The sequence below is a fragment of the Eumetopias jubatus genome, unplaced genomic scaffold, assembly GCF_037043125.1.
Source record: "Eumetopias jubatus isolate StellerSeaLion01/CBP00866 unplaced genomic scaffold, mEumJub1_p1.0 scaffold_17, whole genome shotgun sequence".
Taxonomy (NCBI): Eukaryota; Metazoa; Chordata; class Mammalia; order Carnivora; family Otariidae; genus Eumetopias; species Eumetopias jubatus.
The window spans coordinates 51,660,509-51,679,454 of NW_028274823.1; the positions used below are offsets into that span (position 1 = coordinate 51,660,509).

At 41.9% G+C, this 18,946-nt stretch overlaps 1 protein-coding gene across 29 annotated transcripts in view; it reads left to right on the forward strand.

Moving 5' to 3' along the window:
• The window catches only part of KCNMA1 (potassium calcium-activated channel subfamily M alpha 1), a 744,082-nt gene that overhangs the window by 497,634 nt on the left and 227,502 nt on the right, over window positions 1–18,946 (forward strand). For all 29 annotated transcript variants that reach the window (XM_088020031.1, XM_028109572.2, XM_028109573.2 and 26 more), the window contains 2 exons: window positions 7,891–7,966; window positions 18,232–18,307. In XM_088020031.1, the coding sequence (XP_087876157.1) occupies window positions 7,891–7,966; window positions 18,232–18,307 (152 nt within the window). The remainder of the gene's footprint in view (window positions 1–7,890; window positions 7,967–18,231; window positions 18,308–18,946) is intronic.

An 18,946-nucleotide genomic window follows, 5' to 3' on the forward strand; every position in this document is an offset into this window, starting at 1 on the left:
ATATATGTGTATGTATATATATGTGTGTGTGTGTGTGATATCACACACACACACACACAGACACCACATCTTCTTTATCCATTCACCTATCAATGGATACTTCAGTTGCTTCCATATCTTGACTACTGTAAATAATCCTGCAATAAACAAAGGGCTGTATATATCTTTTCAAATTAGTGTTTTCATTTTCCTTGGGTAGATACCCAGAAATGGGATTACTGGATCATATGGTATTTCTATTTTTGCAGAAACTCTACACTGTTTTCCACAGGGCCTACACCATTTTACATTTCCATCAACAGTGCATGAGGGTTCCCTTTTTTCCACATCCTCACTAATGCTTGTTATTTCTTATATTTTTGATTGTAACCATTCTGACAGGTGTGAGGTGATATCTCATTGTGGTTTTGATTTGTATTTCCCTGATGATCAGTGATGTTGAGTGTCGTTTCATGTGTGTGTTGGCCATCTATATGTCTTTTTTGGGAAAAAAAAAGTATCTAATTAGGTCCTCTGCTCATTTTTAAATCAGATTATTTGTTTTCTTGGGTGTTTAGTTATATGAGTTCTTTCTGTGTTTTGGATATTAACCCCTTCCAGATATATCATCTGCAAATATCTTCTTCCTTTCAGGAGGTTGTTTTTTTGTTCTGTTGATGGTTTTCTTTGCTGTGTAAAAGCTTTTTAGTTTGATATAGTCCCAATTGTTTATTTTTGCTTTTGTTTCCCTTGTCTGGGGAGACATATCCAGAAAAATACGGCTAAGACTGGTGTCCAAGAGATTATTGCCTATGTTTTCTTCTAGGAGTTTTATGGTTTCAAGTTTCACATTTTGGTCTTTAATCAATTTTGAGTTTATTTTTGTGTATGGTATAAAAAAGTGCCCCAGTTTTATTCCTTTGCATGTAGCTGTCCAGTTTTCCTAGCACCATTTATTGAAGAGACTGTCTTTTCCCTGTTGTATATTCATACTTCCTTTGTTGTAGATTAATTGACCGTATATGCATGGATTTATTTCTGGGCTCTCTATTCTGTTCCATTGATCTCTGTGTCTGTTTTTTGTGCTGGTATCATACTATTGTGATTACTATAATTTTGTGGTTTATCTTGAAATCTGGGATTGTGACACCTCCAACTTTGTTCTTCTTTCTCAAGATTGCTTTGGCTGTTTGGCATCTCTTGTGGTTCCCTACAAATTTTAGAATTATTTGTTCTAGTTCTGTGAAAAATCCTATTGGCGTTTTGATAGGAATTGCATTGAACTTGTAAATTGCTTTGGGTAGGATGGGCATTTTAACCATATTAATTTTTCCAATCCATGAGCATGGAATATCTTTCCATTTATTTGTGTTGTCTTCAGTTCCTTTTGTTAATATCTTACAGTTTTCAGAGTAGAGGTCTTTCACCTCCTTGGTTAAATGTATTCCTAGGTATTTTATTCTTTTGGTACAATTGTAAATGGGATTGTTTTCTTAATTTTTCTTTCTGCTATTTTGTTAGTAGCATATAGAAACACAACAGGCGGGTATGATTTAAGATATGATTTTGTATCCTATAACTCACTGAATTTATTTTTCAGTTCTAATAGATTTTTAATGAAGTCTTTAGGGTTTTCTATGTATAGTAGTATGTCATCTATAAATAGTGACAGTTTTACTTCCTCCTTACCAATTTGGTTGCCTTTTATTTCCTTTTCTTGCCTGATTGCTATGGCTAGGACTTCCAGTCCTATGTTAAATAAAAGTAATGAGAGTAGACATTTTTGTAATCTTCCTGATCTTACAGGAAAAGCTTTCAGCTTTTCACTATTGAGTATCATGTTAGTTGTGGGTTTGTCATGTATAGCCTTTATTATGATGAGGTATTTCTCTCTATACCTACTTTGTGGAGAGCTTTTATCATGAGTGGGTGTTGAATTTTTTCAAATGCTTTTTCTGCATCTGTTGAGATGACCATACCATTTCTATCTTTCATTTTGTTAATGTGATATATCATGTTGATTGATTTGTGGATATTGAACCATCCTTGGAATAAATCCCACTTGATCATGGTAAATGATTCTTTTTGTATTTTTAAATATGGTTTGCTAATATTTTTGTTGAGGACCTTTGCATCTAGGTTCATCAGGGATATTGGTATGTACTTTTTTTTTTTTTTATAATATCTTTGTTTGGTTTTGGTATCAGGTAATGCTGACCTAGTAGAATGAGTTTGGAACCATTCATTTCTATTTTTTTGGAATAGTTTGAGAAAGATAGTTATTAATTCTTCTTTCAATGTTTGGTAGGATTTACCCGTGAAGCCATACAGTCCTGGACTTTTATTTGTTGGGAGTTTTTTGATTACTGATTGAATTTTGTTACTAGTAATCAGTCTGTTCTGATTTTCTATTTCTTCCCTATTTAGTCTTAGAAGACTATATGTTTCTTGGAATTTATCCATTTCTCTTAGGTTGTCCAATTTGTTGGCATATAATTTTTCATAGTAATATCTTATATTTTTTTGTATTTCTGTGGTACTGGTTGTAACTTCTCTTCCTTTTTTTGTTAAAGTTTATTTATTTATTTTTTAGCAATCTCTATACACAGTGGGGGGGGGGGGTTCAAACTCACAACCCCAAGATCAGGAGTTGTATGCTCTTCTGACTGAACCAGCTAAGCAGCCCCCTCTTCATTTTTTATTTTATTTATTTGCATTCTGTCCCCCTTTTCTTTTTCTCAATGAATCTGACTAAAGTTTATCAATTTTGTATATCTTTTCAAAGAACCAGCTCTTCAGTTTCATTGATCTTTTCTATTTTTCTATTTAGTCTCTATTTCATTTATTTCCACTCTGATCTTTATTATTTCCTTCCTTCTACTAGTTTTGGGCTTTTTTGTTCTTCTTTTTCTAGTTCCTTTAGGTGTAAGGTTTGATGGTTTATTTGAGATGTTTCTTGTTTCTTGAGATAGGCCTGTATGGCTATATACTTCCTTCTTAGAACTGCTCTTGCTGCATCCCAAAGATTTTGAACCTTTGTGTCTTCAGGGTATTAGTCGAGAGATGAAGGTACTAAGACTGGGTGGAGAGCTCCAGCTCTGGTACAGTTGCAACCAGAGGCTTCAGCCAATGCCATGTAGAACTCTACAGCTGGATGGCTTCTTAAGGTTGTCCCAAATGGAGGCAGGGCAGCGAGTCTTTGTCCCCACATCTACTGGTTATTGGGGGCCATATGTGGCAAGTGTGTAACCTTAGGTGAGACCTCTTCACGAGTCAGGGAAGAATAAAGATCTCTCTGGTGTGCCTGGGTGGCTCAGTCAGTTAAGTGTCTGCCTTCGGCTCAGGTCATGATCCCAGGGTCCTGAGATTGAGTCCTGCATTGAGCTCCTTGCTCAGTGGGGAGCATGCTTCTCCCTCTGCCTGCCGCCCTCTCTGCTTGTGCTCTCTCTCTCTCTGACAAATAAATAAAATCTTAAAAAAAAAAAAAGAATAAAGATCTCTGAAGAAGGGACCTGGGCTGTGCCTCACAATATCCACTACAGCTCATGTGTGTGTTACTCATTTAATATAGTCTCAGATATGATCTAGAAGTGTTTTCTTTAGGATTCTTATAGTTAGTCATTAGTGTGATGAGCTTGCCTTTTTTCCCCTCAATGTGTGGAGTACCTATGTCCGGGTAATTCCAGCTTTCTAAACCAATGCAGAGTACAGAAAATGAGAGAACAGTCCATTTTAATTAGTTGACAATATAATGGAGACGTTTACTATTTCTTAATATTTAAAGGAACTCACTTGAACTCATCTGGATCTTTGTGGGGGCATAAATTATGGTTTTTGGTACACACACATTTTTTTCTTTACATATTCTTCTCTATCAGAGTCATTTTATATTTTCCTAGAATATCATTTTATTTCAGAGATTTTAAGTTAGGGAATAAATGATAAGAATACAATGTTATAAAGTAAAGAAGATGAATGATTTGTCAATGAGGCATTGCCCATTCCACCTCTCCCTTTTCTTGGTCTCCTTTTTGTAATTTGAGTCGCTGTCTGTATTTCTATAGGACCTCTCTGGGTGCAGCAGAGTGACCATGGTTTGTGGCTTTTCCCTGGTTAGGATGCTTTAGGTGTCCTAAGGGTGTCAGCCCTCACCTGTCAGGTGAGCCCTCAGCGCTCATGGCTCTTTTCTTCGGGAAAAGACCACCCTGCGTGGGTGGTCTCAGTATTCTGAATTTAGAATATGTACCCTTTAACTCTCTGCTCATTCTTTTTCAAAAGCCTGATCCATTTCTTCAGTTCAGGTGGGTATTTATGGAGCACTCACCTTAGGCCAGGCACAAATTTAAAACCACGAGCAGAGCAGACGCATATCCTCCCCTCATCGAGCTGATGCTATGGCTAAGGAGTCAGAGGTAAATCACTTTAGGTAAATAAGGCGCTAGTGCTTCGTCATGGTGTGGAGAAAAGTAAAGTGGGCATAGGAGCAAGAATTTGGGGGGTGGAGAAGGAGGGGGCTTGCGGTTTGGGTGGGGTAGCCAGGGCAGGTCTCACTGAGGTGGCTGCATGAAGGATACCCCTGCGGGAGGTGTGGGCATGCATCCCGCGGCCATGCGGGGAAGAGAACAAGCGTGTGCCATGGTGAGGGACCCCGGGGCAGGAGTGCGCCTCTACCGGCAGAGATGGATCACGGAGGAAGGCAGCCAGGTCAGAAGGAGAAAAATGTCAGAAGCAGGAGGAGGCCCTCAGATCCGGAAGGAAATGGGGTGGCGTTGCTTTGGGTCCTTGGAGGACTTTGGCTTTTACTCTGTGTGAAATGGGGACATTGGAGGATTTTGAGCAGAGGAGAGGCGTGATCTATTTTACTTTTTACCAGGTTCATTCTGGCTGCTATGCTGAGAATCGGCCAGCAGGGTCAAGGGCAGAAAGCAGTTAGGGAGCGGAAGGGTACGTGCTTCAGACGACCATTTCTCCAGACAGTTTGGTTTAATCTAAGGATAAAATGCAGACTGCTTTCTTTTAGCACGTAGAACTTTGGTTACTCATTTGTATTAATGAAGGCCAATGCCATGAAAATGACCCACACAAGGCAGTCAAATAAAAGCCCACCATTGTTCAGCCCGTGAGAATGTTCCTGCATCATCTGGGGTCGCTTTTTCTGGGACCCAGTTCTTTCTTGTCTCCATCCTGGGAAAAACTGTTCCCCTGAGAACCAGCTTGTTTTTCTCTCCTGTACATTGTTAATCTTCTAGTGTCTCCCTGCTTTTTTATTGACAAAGTGCTCAGAGCTAGATCTACAGTTCACCTCTAGCAAGAGTAGAGAACCCGTGGCTCTGCATTCACAGTGTTTCCTACCCTTATTTCCATACAGCTCCATTACAAGGGAAGCTTTTATTCTATTATATTTTTGTGAGTCACTTTAAAATGTGGGAAGCTACAGACAAATTATGGAGGATGCAAAGAGTATCACCTACAGTAAAAAGAAAAATCCAGTTCAAAGCTTGGGTCATTTGTATTCTATTTTTGTTTCCATAAATGAAAACAAAATATATGCAAATATATATATGCGTACATAAACATAAATAAATAAATACACACACACACACACACACACACACACACAGGATTTTCAGGCTGAAACCTTTAGCAGCTTGATATATCACTAAAGCATCCTTCTGTGTCCTGACAGGTTTCCGTGCTCCTAGTCTTCTACCTCAAGTTTCTAAATGTGTTCCTTTATCTCCCAGCAGTGTTTGCCGATGATGCTGGACTGAAACCAGCCATCTAGGTTGGTCTGGATGCTTAGGACCAACAGTAGAGTTTATTAAAAATATACCCCTCAGCCTCTGCTATTCTTTCTGACTGAATGAGGCTTGAGAACTTTGAAAATATTTTGCACAAACAATATATTTTCTGGGATCCTGGGTTTTTGAAGACATTTTTTTTTTTTTTTTTTGGTTTTGTTTTCTTTATTGTTGAACAAGTGCTTGATAGGTATAGAAGTCTTGGGCTAGATTCTCCTTGTCTTAAGATTCTGAGTGTTGCCCATTGTCATTTACACTTACTATTAAATCATGTAGTTTTTGTGGCATTCATGGTGACCCTCTCTCCACCCTGACACTTTTTTTTTTAATTTATGTTAATACTTAAACTTTGAAGAAAAGAAAAGGCAGATACTCCTCGACATGAGTTTCTAAGAGTTGGTCATTTATTTTGCCTCTTAATCTCGAGTCCTTTTTTCCTTTCTAGAAAGTTCTTTTCGATTATGTCCCGGCCATTACTTATAATCTACAGGTTGTTTGTATTTCCCTTTGGAACATTTTATTCATGGGTTGGATTTCTGTGATCTCCCCTCCATTTCCATTTTCTTAGGTTTCATCCTTTTTGCTCCCTTTTCTTTATGTTCTCTGTGTTCTGGGATTACTTCTCAGTTTTGTTCTCTGCAGTGTTCAGCTGCGTTAAGTGAACCTTTCATCAGTTCTGTTAGGACTGTGTTTCAGCTCCTGGGCCTTCAGTTCATCAACATCCCTTCTCATCTCTGCGCTTTCTGGTTTAATAAAAGTAATATAAATATCACTTGGCATAGAAGGCCAGCATCTTCTGAGAAAATCTTCTGTTCATGAAGGTAAAACCTTTTTAGATGAGAAATTTCCCTTTTGAGCTATTATCCCTTTCTCCCTCTTGTGCAGTGAGATTTTTGTTTTTTCCCCTCCTGGGCTTTGGATTAGTCCTTCCTTGCCCCCTAATGCTTGAACAAAAGCTAACGTTTGGGTCCAATGTGGAGCTGTACAGTGGAGAACTTCCCATCTGTCTCTGTCCCTTGATCATTGCAGTGACTCCCCCAGCTTTTTCCCACCACTTCCTGCCTCATGGATGGGGGCAGAATGAAGTCTCACCCAACGGCTAAGAGCTGCCTGTCACCAATTTAGCCCACTCTGTGCTTAGCACTGCACTTGGCACGTGGGGGCGCTTGACAAGATGCTTTCCGAAAATCTGTAAAAGAAAATCCCCTTAGCAAAGGGTGTGATATTGAAACTATCTCAAAGCTGTGATAATCAGCATTTTGTAAGTAATTTTCTTACTTGATGGCCAAGCATGAAAGCACCATGAGTGACTCAGAATGTTTTTGACTCATGAATTTGATCTCAACAGAAATATATATTACCCCTGGCTATTAAAACACAACAGTAATTTGTATTTTCTCTAATCCTGGATCATAGCTTCCTTCCCGGTACCCGCCTCTCTTCTGCTGTCTAGAAATGCTGGCTCTTGATTTCCATTCAGCAGAGGTTGCCAATTTAGAAAGGACAGACATTTATCTTGATGCTTAGTAAAAGTGGAAATATATACATTTTGGATCCTGAAGTTATGCAGTGTGAGATCTTACTGATCTGATTTTTTTTTTTTTTTTTGATTGGGAGAAAAATATAGAAGTTTTCTAGAAAACAGATCACACTGTGGGCTATACTCTTCATTTTATCAGCTGAAGATAAAATTTTAAAAAAATCAAATCATCAGGTTATCCGATTTGTTTGTAATCTGCTCTTAGCGTAAAGGTTACCCTCCCCCATTCCCAGTATCTTTCAGAGACAAAATCCTCTCAAAATAGTAGGTAACTTAGAAACAGTGCTTTAATTCTGAGATGGACAAGAGAGAAGCCTCATTTAACTGGGCTTTCCCCACCTTCCTCTGCAGTGGCTCAAAACAGGCCTCCTTTAATGAGAAAGTTTACCAGCGGAGATTAAACCAGTCAAGAATCAGAATGAAGGACCATGTCCAAGGTACCGGATGGTTTAATCTTCTGCAAGAACTTCATATCCCTTCAACCTTGGCAGCTGTAGATCAAACGGCAGAGTGTGCACATTAAAACCACGCAGTGAGAATAATGTGTCTCTATTTCATTTCTCTTTCCAGGTTTGAGATTTTTAAGAGCTCTCAGACTGATACAGTTTTCAGAAATTTTGCAGTTTCTGAATATCCTTAAAACAAGGTAAGATGTTCCTATTCACATTTTTTTCCTTGCTCTGGCCCCCATTGCCAAGTTGTAAATATCAGGTGTTTTTGTTTTCATCATTGTAAGGTGAGAGTTCTGTTAGTCTCAGAAAGAGTGCTCTAGGGGCGCCTGGGTGGCTCAGTCGTTAAGCATCTGCCTTCGGCTCAGGTCATGATCCCAGGGTCCTATGATTGAGCCCTGCATCGGGCTCCCTGCTCAGCGGGGCCTGCTTCTCCCTCTCCCGTTCCCTCTGCTTGTGCTCTCTCTCTCTCTGTCAAATAAATAAATAAAATCTTTAAAAAAAAACCCCCAAAACAGAGTGATCTAACACAGAGATCTGGAGAAAGCCCAGAGTAGGACTTGGGTTGCTCCCCCCTGCAGAGCTGGGGACTATCTGATAAACAGAGAAACAGCTGTGCATGGGGGGAAGGAGACAGTTTTGGGGGGCTGTGCGGGTTGCTTGGAAGTTGGCCATCACATCCTGGAGAGACAGTGCCCAGTGGATGAGGAATTGAGCAGCTCATTGATTGGGAAGTCTTTGCTCCCGGGTTCTGAATCACCCCTTTATTACATCACTAAATAAGAAATTAAACCTGAACGTAAAAGCAAGGGAAGCAGTGCTCTTTGAGAGAGACAATCACAAACCTCATACTGCAAACAGAAAATCATTTCATTTCAAAGTGCATTTTGGATGTTCACTTTATAGCCAGGGTAGTCCCTGGGGCTTGCTCTGTGAATTGCCTTTTGGGGAATACCTAAAAATCTCCTGCCGAATGCACCGTGACGACTTCTGTTAACTGTGTCATGATCTGGAAAACACTACTGGACCAGGAGGAAAAATCCCCTAGAGATCCCTTTCCTGATGACCTGCGGGTTTGCAGAGCTGGCCCGAAACCAGGCTGCCTTGATGAATAAACTAATAAAAGAGGTTAGACGTCCTCTAATGGAGAATAAGTACAGGCCATAAATTTCTCTTATAGGAAATTACACTTTAAGAAGCTCACTGCTAATGTTCCATTTCCTCTTAGGTTGACGTGTTTGATAAATGATTAAAAACAGGACACTTCTGGATTTTGTGATTTATAATTAATACACCTGCATTTTGGGAGCCTTGGATTCAGCATCGTTTTCCCAGTCACTGAGGCTGGGGACTTAGTTTGCCAAACCTGTCACTGCCAACACATGCGACAGGCTATTGGCCTCCCTCTTTGGGGTTTGTGTTTTTTTGTTTATTTTGGTTTGTCTTTTTAATTTATTTTTAATTTATTTTTATTTATTATTATTATTTTTTGGATATTTTAGTTTGTTTTAATTCCACATCGGTTTCTCCTTGATAACTATTCATCTGTGTGCATGTGGGGTAAATTCGCTTTCTGTTAGCCAAGGTAAGAAGCAAACGAGCATCTACTACAGTAGAAGTCCTGTCTAGTGTGTCCCAACCACGCTGCATTTTTATTACCCTGGGGTGAACATTTATTGATGTTCCATTTAATAGTACGTAATATTACTAATATTGAGTGAATATTGTTATTCTTCCTATTTCTTCTGGGTGACAGGAACCTTTCTTGGCTCCTTCTCCCTTTTTATGGCTCTTCTGGGCAATGGACTCATACTACTCTTGAAATTAAAAGTATCGATAAACTAGTGGCCCTCCACGCTTACCTTTGTCACAATTGCCCCACTAAACTATATTTTTTAGGGTAGAACCGGTGTGTACCCAGGGCCAAGCACAGGGAGTGTATTTAAGAGACACTTGTTTTTTCCAGTGTGGAAGGTGTTATGTGGAGTTAACCACACTCCCAAATGTGATATAAGGCCCCTCGTTCCCTGGTTTGTGTGTACATTATAAATTGGGGGGGGGGGTTTAATGCTCTGACACCAGTGTTTTAAGAGTGTGCCATTACTCCAAGGAATAACGTGGAAAGAAAACTGTTCTCATTTTCCTTGCATTCCATATGGACCATTTTTGGACTTGGGAGAACAACAAGCCAGGTGAATAAAGTATCTTTTCCTGGACTTTTATGAAGAGACCCACCAATTTCCCATTCCTTGGAGAAGCTTCCTTTCTGTTAGGTGCAGGAAATAGCACTAACACCCCCGGTGATAACCGCACAGTTAGGGTGGTTCATTCTCCCAGTGCACAGGGGAGAGAGCCGAAGCATCCAGCTAGGGAGAGAGGTGACTATAAGTCGGGAGAGAGTGGCCTTAGAGAGGGTCCCCGGGGTGGCAGGCTGCTGGGTGTCTGCTCTCCTGAGACCCAAACAGCATTTCCCCAGCACCCCACTTCCCACCCAGTTAAACTCTTTCTGTGGTGGAGGGGGTTTTCTGCACAACCCCACAACTTGGATTATCCCAGTGCCTGTTGCTTATGCAGGTGACTGAGTTAATTCAACAAGCCCGAATTGAGTGTCCATTCGTACCAGTGGCCAGGCAGGTGCCAGAGTAGCATCCTGCTGTCAGAGAGCACAAGGAGAGGGAGAGCCAGCAGGACCTGTGGTGGGTTGGTGCTGGGACACAGGTACATCAGGGGGCAGTGAGGCATGGAGGAGAGGAATGAAACCAGGCTTGACACCAGTGTACGGTAGTCAAGCCTCTTTTCAAGGAAAAGGGATTGTCTTAGGTAAGCTTCCTAGAAAACTAGGTGTCGTCCATGTGGGGCTGGGCTTGGGCAGGTGAGGGCCAGAGAAGGCAGTGCTGACCTCCAGTCACAGAAGTTGCGAAAGCACACAGGTGAGAGAAATTGTTCCTTGGGGGAGCTTTGAGTAATCCTGTGGGCCTGTATACTGGGGGCTTTGTGCTAGGAAAACAGAGATGACATTAGGAGGGCCTGCAAGGGCCAGATCCCAGACTCGGAAGAAAACCTGACTTAATTGTAAGAACTCTAGAGGCTTTAGACCAACTCTCTGAGCCCATTCTCTCTCCTTCCCTCTGTGCACCCCCGAGCCCAGATCCTGAAGGCTCTGATGCCGAGAAGAGGAAACCTTGACTTTTATAGGGCTTTGGACACAGCTTATTTTCTGGTGACTTCTCTGTACTCTGCTGCGTTCACAGTGACCTTCCAGGAGGGTGGGTGCAGCCCTGGAATCTTCTCTAGGGGGTTTTGTCTGGCTTTCTCCGGTGGCCAATCCCCACCACCGATCTGTGGCATTAGGTAGGGATAGAGACTTTGCAAATGTGATTTGAAATAATGGCTTGAAATTGCGGTTTCATTTTCTGTCCTTTGGCTGCCTTGCTTTGCAAAGAGCTGGAAGAAACAGAGCAGAGAAGTATATGGGGGAGAGAGAGAGAGAATTAAGTGGGTAGCAAAGGAAACCGGAGTGAACAGAATGACAGAGAAAACGCAGATGAAAGAAACAAGTCACAGTGATGGGACAGCATCAGGGCCATTCCTTAAACTGCCAGCCAACAGGGCAGCGTACCGTGCTCCTTGTCTGGAAAATGGCCTATTGAGGGGGACAGGGTCCCTTCCATGTCATTGTCTGAGCTTTTGACAGTGCCTCAGTGGCCCTGCATACTGACGAGCAGACTCACAGAGGAGATGACACATAATTATTCTACACTCAGAGGAAAATAAGTAGCTCGGTTTTAAAGCCTGTCATTCCACATCTCATTTGATGTGTACATGTTGATGATGAAAACGTGGGTCATCCAACAATTTGTTTTAAATGGCAATGGCCTTACTAATTATTAAAGTAGACTATGCTTGGGGCTCAGTCAGTTAAGCATCCAACTCTTGATTTCAGCTCAGGTCATGATCTCAGGGTCGTGAGATTGAGCCGGGTCTGTGCTGGGTGTGGAGCCTGCTTGGGATTCTCTCTCTCCCTCTCTCTCTGCCCCTCCCCACCCTGTGCTGTCTCTCTAAAAAAAATAATAAGATGTAGAAAAGCATAAAGGATAAAGTAAAACTTCCCCAACCCCACCTGTGGTTGAGACAAACATTACTAATATTCTCCCATATCACTTTTATTTCCTGCAGAGTATTCCATGATATGTGTGCACCGTCATTTACCTAACCCACAGATTTTGGGGGAACATTTGGAGAACTAAAATCACTGTACTACAAATATGATCTTGGAAATGGCTCCAAGGTTAAGTTCTTAAAAAAGAGTATTTATTATGGAGATGGCAAGGGGTTGTCCGGGTGGAGGCCATACCATGAAGGCTCTTACGCATCATGGATTTAACTTGGAGAACGAGAAGGAATCACTGAAGGGTTTAAGTAGGACAGGAATGTGGTCAGATTTACATTTTAGAAAGATCTACTAGTCCACCGATCGTATGATGGGTTTGAAGCATCTAAGACTGGAGACCGTTAGACCAGTCAGGGCAGTAGTCCAGGCAAGCAGTACCAGGAACTGGCCTTGAGCAGTGCAGGTCGGGGTAGAGAGCACAAAGAGGGGTGGAGAGGTATTTAAGGGGCAGAATTGATGGAACCTGGTTTTGCTTATAGTTCAGACCATTTATCTCAATTTGATCTTATCCTGTTGACTTTTCAGGGGTGGGATCTTACATCTGTCCAGCAAAGGTAACAATAAAAAAAAATAAAGCCACTGACACCTGGCTGTACCCTAAGCCACAAAGGAGGAAAATAGTGGACAAGCCGAACAGGGACAGATTTGCCCTTTTTTGTAGAAAATGGATGCCATTTTTCAGTGTTAACCAAGACATGTCTTGTTAAATACGGTGAGGGCAAAGATGGTGCACACTAGCTCTGGGTTTGTAGCTATACTTTCAGAAAGAGACAGACTTTCTCTCTTCCAGTATGTACGTGGTCCTGGAAAGGTCTCTGATCTACAGGGACAGTAAGATATCTGTGCCTGCCCTTGGATAGTTCATTGTATCTAGTAATGTAAATTTCTCTCATGGCAATTGAGAACTCATGAGTTGGGGACCCAGAAATGATAATGGACAACATAAAAATGATTTTCTTTAGATGAGTTAAGTTCTCATGATAAGGTCACAGTCCATCCCTCCCTCAAGGCACGAGAAACGGGCTTGAATCTGAATGGTTCCAATCATTCTAATCGCAGGGAAGTTCATGTTTGGCTCAGACCCATGGCCTTGGTCACGAACCTATGTCTATTTCCAGTGGCCCTTTAGCCATGCAGAGCACACAAATTACCCCTGCTACCCTCTCCTTCCTCCCAAGGAGCACTGTGCAACCTGATAAGGTTCAAATTTCAGAGTATGGAGAAAGTCCACTAAGAGTTAATCTTTCAGAGGGCTTTTAGATGATTGTCTCGTTGTACATTTTAATTTGGAAAGCAAATTCCTAATACTAGTGATCTGTAATGATGCTAATGCCATAAAAATAATCAGATTTCAGTGCTGAATATGGACTCTTTCAGCAACAATGATAAACTGTTCTAGGCACAGCCAGAATTCCCTTAAGCACTATTAATGTCATTATGGCAATCATTTAGAAATTAATAATCATCATATTTAGGTTGTTTTTCCAAAGCACCAAGAGGCTCAAAGGCTACGATAGTTTTAATATCTCAAGAGGGCTCCACATAGTGATTGGTGGGGCACTGCTTTGTTCAGGTTCCAAGGATCTGGGAGTGTGTAAGTGAATCAACTTGGTATTTATCCTTTTGGAAGATGAATACAGATTTTCCTCGACTTATAATGGGCTTACCTCTGGATGAACTCATCGTAAGTTGGAAATATCCTAAGTCAAAGATGCATTTGATACACCTGACCTCTCGAACATCATAGCTTAGCCTAGCCTACCTTAAATGTGCTCACAACACTTAAATTAGCCTATACCTGGGCAAAACCATCTAACCCAACCCTATTTCATAATAAAGTGCTGAATATCTCTTGTAATTTGTTGAATTCTGTACCAGAAGTGAAAACCAGTGGTTGTGTGTCGGTTGTTTGCTCTGGTGATCACCTGGCTGACAGGGGGCTGCAGCTCATTGCCATGGCCCAGGATCACAAGAGAAATCATGTGCCTATCACTAGTCCAGGAAAAGACTGAAATTCAAAACTCAAATTCTAGTTTCTCTGAAGGCATATGGCTTTCACACCATTGTAAAGTCAAAAAATTATAGGTTGAACCCTTGTGAAGTCAAGGATTATATGTACATGCTTCTCTGAGATACCAGCCTACATGTTCCTCATCTCCTTCTCCCTCTCCTATGTTAGCTCGCACCTTGGAGGACTCACAAGGTAGAGGCACAGAGGTTTTGCTGTAGTTTGGCTTCCCATTCAGAAATTAGTTGGGAGCAGGACATAGTGATGTTCCAGCTGCAACAATGTTCAGTTCATTGGTTACCAGAGTTGCTTCTCCTGATGGCTCATTGGGTGGATGCCTTATACCCATACATTTTATTTCTACTCTGACAGTCTCTGGTTGGGGGTGGGGGCGTCCTTCAAGAGCAAGAATGCTCTGGAAGTCCAGTATGTAGGCCTCTGGGGGTGATAGGCTGGTCCAGGGAACAGAAAGGCAAGAATTATGGTATCTCTCTGCTCTCAGGAGAAGCTTAAATAGAAGATTTTAAACATTATTTTGGTGAGTTGGTGGTCTCCAGTCACAGCTCCAGAAACTACCTAAAGGGGGTTGCATGACCCATGGTAGCATCTGGAAAAAGGGACAAAGGCCAGGATTTAAGCAATCTGTGCTTGCCCTTGTAAGTGCCAGGTCCATCCAGAACTTGCAGAGCCATGGAACTAACCATACTGTTGAGCACAGTTGCTGGTGGTACAGGGTCCGCCCTCTTTTTTTAGGTAGGGATAGTCCCAACCTACTTTATAGACCTGATCAATTATTAGATTCTCAGAGAGCATTTTGGATATTGACCCCTTCTGTTGTGGGCAGATGGCTTTAATTGTGAGGGCAGAGTCTACTTTGAATTGGCCTTGGTAATGACTAGGATTCAAGACAGAATTGGACATGTCTGGATCCAGGGGTTCAGAGTCTCTCATCAGGATTCTGCTTCTCTCTTTATCTCTTTTAGGTGACACTCTCAGGCAGTCTTTCTCCAGGGCAGATGGGCTTGTAGAGCCCAAGACTTTTATTTTTTGCACCTGAATCTCGGGAGGACTTAGATTCTTTCTCTCTCACTCCGTTCCTAAAAAATGCTTCTGATGAGCCCTACTTCATGGCCCTTTTAGAGCCAAGAGTTCCTCCATTGGCCAGTGTGGCTCAGGCCACCCCGGTAGAGAGAGAGGTGGGAGCCTTTGAGTGACACCCCACCTAGGTCAGAGGCTGAAGACAGGACTGTCCTTGAGGAAGGGATGTGGGACCAACCCAAGAGCAATAGAAAGAGAGCTCTGTACTGCTTCTCCAAATTATTGTGTTAACGAGGCTTTGGATCAGACAGGCCTGGTTCGAATATTAACCCCACCACCTGCCAAACATGTCTTCTCAGGCAAGCTGCTTAAGTACACCAAGCCTCAATTTCCTTATTTAGTTAGCAGAAACAGTCATAGTACCTGTATCAAAAGGTAGAATGGTAAAAATCTGAAGAAAATGAAGAACCCAACATAATGCCTAGCACATATAATAGGGACTCAATAAATACTGGCAATTTTTATAGGCAACTCTTATAACCTGGTAACTCTTGAGATGCCAAAGAATGACAGAATGGACATTTTTATTGTTTTTCTGTTTTTGAACCAGAAGGAATCATTCCACACATTTCAAAAGATCAGTATCAAACAAATTTTAAAATATTTGGCTATATTTTCCTTGAATTGTCAGAACCAACTCTAGAAAAAACTAAGACCACAGGTTCCTCTGCTCTGCTCAATTCCATAAAGAAAAGAAGATTGAAGAAAAAGGCAAGCTGGACTCTGGCCTTGTCCCTGTTCTAGAACTGCTGATCTGGCCTCCACCAAGGGGCTCTTCCTTCAACCCCCGGGCTACCCTGGACCGTAGCCCCCTCCTGCCTTCTTCCACATGGTGACCCCAGTGTAGATGTAGTTACCAGAATTTTTCCTTTCCATTCTTTTTTTTTTTCTGGCCGTTCAAGAGGTTAATCAGTATCTCCAGAGGGTCTCACCTCACTGGGGCAGCTCTCTCTGACCTTTTCATATCCTGTGCGGGGGCATGGGGCAGACACAGAAGACTGTGACAGACACTAGTCTATGACTTTGTAGGCCAAAGGCCAAGAGGACTTGGTAGTGGCCAAGAGGGTAGACTCTGGCCAAACTGCCCCGGCTCACATTCCAACTCTGCTGCTTTACTGTGTGAGTTTGGGTCTGGGTGACATCACAGAGTTGTCATGAAGAGTAGAGGAGTGAATACACTCAAAACACTTAGAATGGTGAGCACGGTTCCCCATGAGAAAGAAGTAGGAAAGGGCAGAGAACAATCAATCAAGAATGATGGACTGAACCACCTGTCGGTGGCATTACGCCACTATAGGGAGCCTGAGAGAGGTGGAAAATAAAGTTTGTTTCCACAAGATGCAGCCAGGAACACAAGAGACAAACAGCAATCTAAAACGACATTACAAAAGATGTGTTAACACAATGGGATTGATTCCCAATGAGTGGCCGCAAGTAAGAGCCAGGAGGAGTCACTTTGTATCGCAGGTGCAGGGACCACTTTAACAAGGACCTGGGGATTGAACCAGGCTCTGAAGAAAGGGAAATATTTGCAAAGATGGAAAAGACCCTCTTTGGTAGTAGTATAAACAGACATAGGACACAAGTTTGGCTGTGAGGGAGGTTTCAAGAGTTGATGTTGAAGAGGTGGTAGGTGAGCCTGAACCTTCAGCAGGTGTTGAGGACGGAAGGAGTTTGGACATAACATTTTAGTCAACAGGGAGCCTTTGGATAGGGAAGTGACCTGCTAACAACAGCGTTCAAGGAACTGGACCCCAGCGGGAGTGAATGGGGTGAAGCTAAGAGGGAAGAGTACAGGGGGAGGGATGAGTTCACTCAGGATTTATGCATTAAAGGCCCTACTATGTGCCAGGGACTCACTACACTCATGGGATCCAGACAGACAAGGCCTCTGCTTTCGGGGTGCTTAAACTTTAGTGAGTCCCGGCTGATCCACTCAAGGAACACTGGTGGATGCTGACATTGTTAGGCAGGAGGTTGTGAGGGAACAGGATATTCATATAGTCTCAGATTCTCGCTGCGTAGATGACATATTAATTACAAAGGGAAGTGGGCTCCTTCCAAAGGGAAGTGGCAAGATTTCATGTTCCCACCTTAACCAACTGACTAGACCTAGTGTAATTGAGTGGAAATTTCCTGATGTGATGACAACCCAGGCAGATATGCTTAACAGAAGCGTTTAAACAGGATCTACTCATGGGGGAACAAGCAGACAAATCCAGAATATGGGACATTCTATAAGACAGTTGACCTGAGTGCACAGAAAATTAAATGTTCTGGAGAACAAACAAAAAGGGCAGGGGGGCAGATGAAAGGAGAACAAAGCAGGGGTTGGCAAACTATATAGTACAAGGGCTAATCCAGCCCATTGTCTGTTTTTGTAAATAAAGTTTTATTGGAACACAGACACATCCATTCTCTTACTGACTTTTATGCTATAGCAGCAAAATAGGATAGCTGCCACAGAGAATCTGTGACCCACAAAGCCTAAAAAAAGTTTCCTGACCCTTGGAATAAAGAAAGCAACATAATAACCAAATGCGATGCCCAGATCTTGGTTGGTTTTTGCATCAAGGTGAAAGAATGAAAACATCATTAAATAATTTCGGGGCAACTGGAGAGATTTAAAGAAAGAGTGCATTTTAGATGACATTCCTGAATTCACGTGAATTTTCTTGGGCATGACAACTGTTGCATGGTATCCTTAGGTGTTAAATGCTAAAGTATTTAAGGGTTGTGTCATGATGTCTACAATGTACTTGTAAATAGTAGAGCCAAAAAAAAAAAAAAAGAGAGAGAGAGAAAAAGAGAAAAGAAAAAGAATACGAAGAAAATGTCCAAAATACGAATTGCTTACTCTAGAAGAATGGCATATAGGTGTTTATATACTGTTCTTTCCATATTTCTGTAGACATAAAAATTTTCAAAATAAAATTTAATTAAAGTTAAACCCAAGAGAGGGGTTAATTTAGGGGTCACTTTTAGTGACCCAGAGGTCATTTTTCTATTGGCTCTGTCCCTACCTACCAACACTGTCTTCTGGGACCCTCCCTTATGATGGAGGAAGCCCTGAGGAGTAGAGGTGGGCTACCTGTCCCCTAAAGATTGCTGTCACTCTGGAAGGCAGCCCGAACATAGTCTTCTCTTGTAACTTGGGGATTTTGTTTGTTGTCTCTTTTGCACAGTAATTCCATCAAGCTGGTGAATCTGCTCTCCATATTTATCAGCACATGGCTAACTGCAGCCGGGTTCATCCATTTGGTAAGTACCCTTGACGATGCTTCAGCTCTGGCTTTTCTGCAGTAAATCTGTCCCTGCGTCATTTTATTGCTTGAAATTTTTCTCCCTGAAGAGAAACTTCAGCCTCGCTGCAGAATGTAGGAGGAGAAGCAACTGCACAATTGTCTGGGTTTCCAACCCTTTTACCCAAAACTAGTTCCAAATGGTGAATGATGTTCGCTTCATTAACCTGCATTTTTCAGCTCACTGGTTGGGTGGATTTTTCCCTCTGTCTGCAGTAACCCCATTCAACCACAAGATGGCAGTGCTTCCTCAGCCAACACTTGAAAGGTCTTGACAAGGTTGGGAGTTTGACCCTTATCTCTTAATAAACAACAAATTCACATCCCTCAATTTCTCTCTACTTACCCCTTACAAAAAGCCACCTTTGATTCTTTTGCCTGATTACTTGTCAAGTTATTTTGTATCTCCAAAACGTTAATTCTTTTAAATTAACGACTCTTTGAAAGGTTTCCATTATCAAGTCAAGCTCTTCTCACCTCCTCAAGGCAGACCTTTATTCCTGCTTTTAGGGACCACAGCTTTTGTTGGAAGCGTGTTTCATACAAACACAAACTGTTAAAACCAGAAGGAGCCTCATCTAACTCTGAAGCTTTGAGT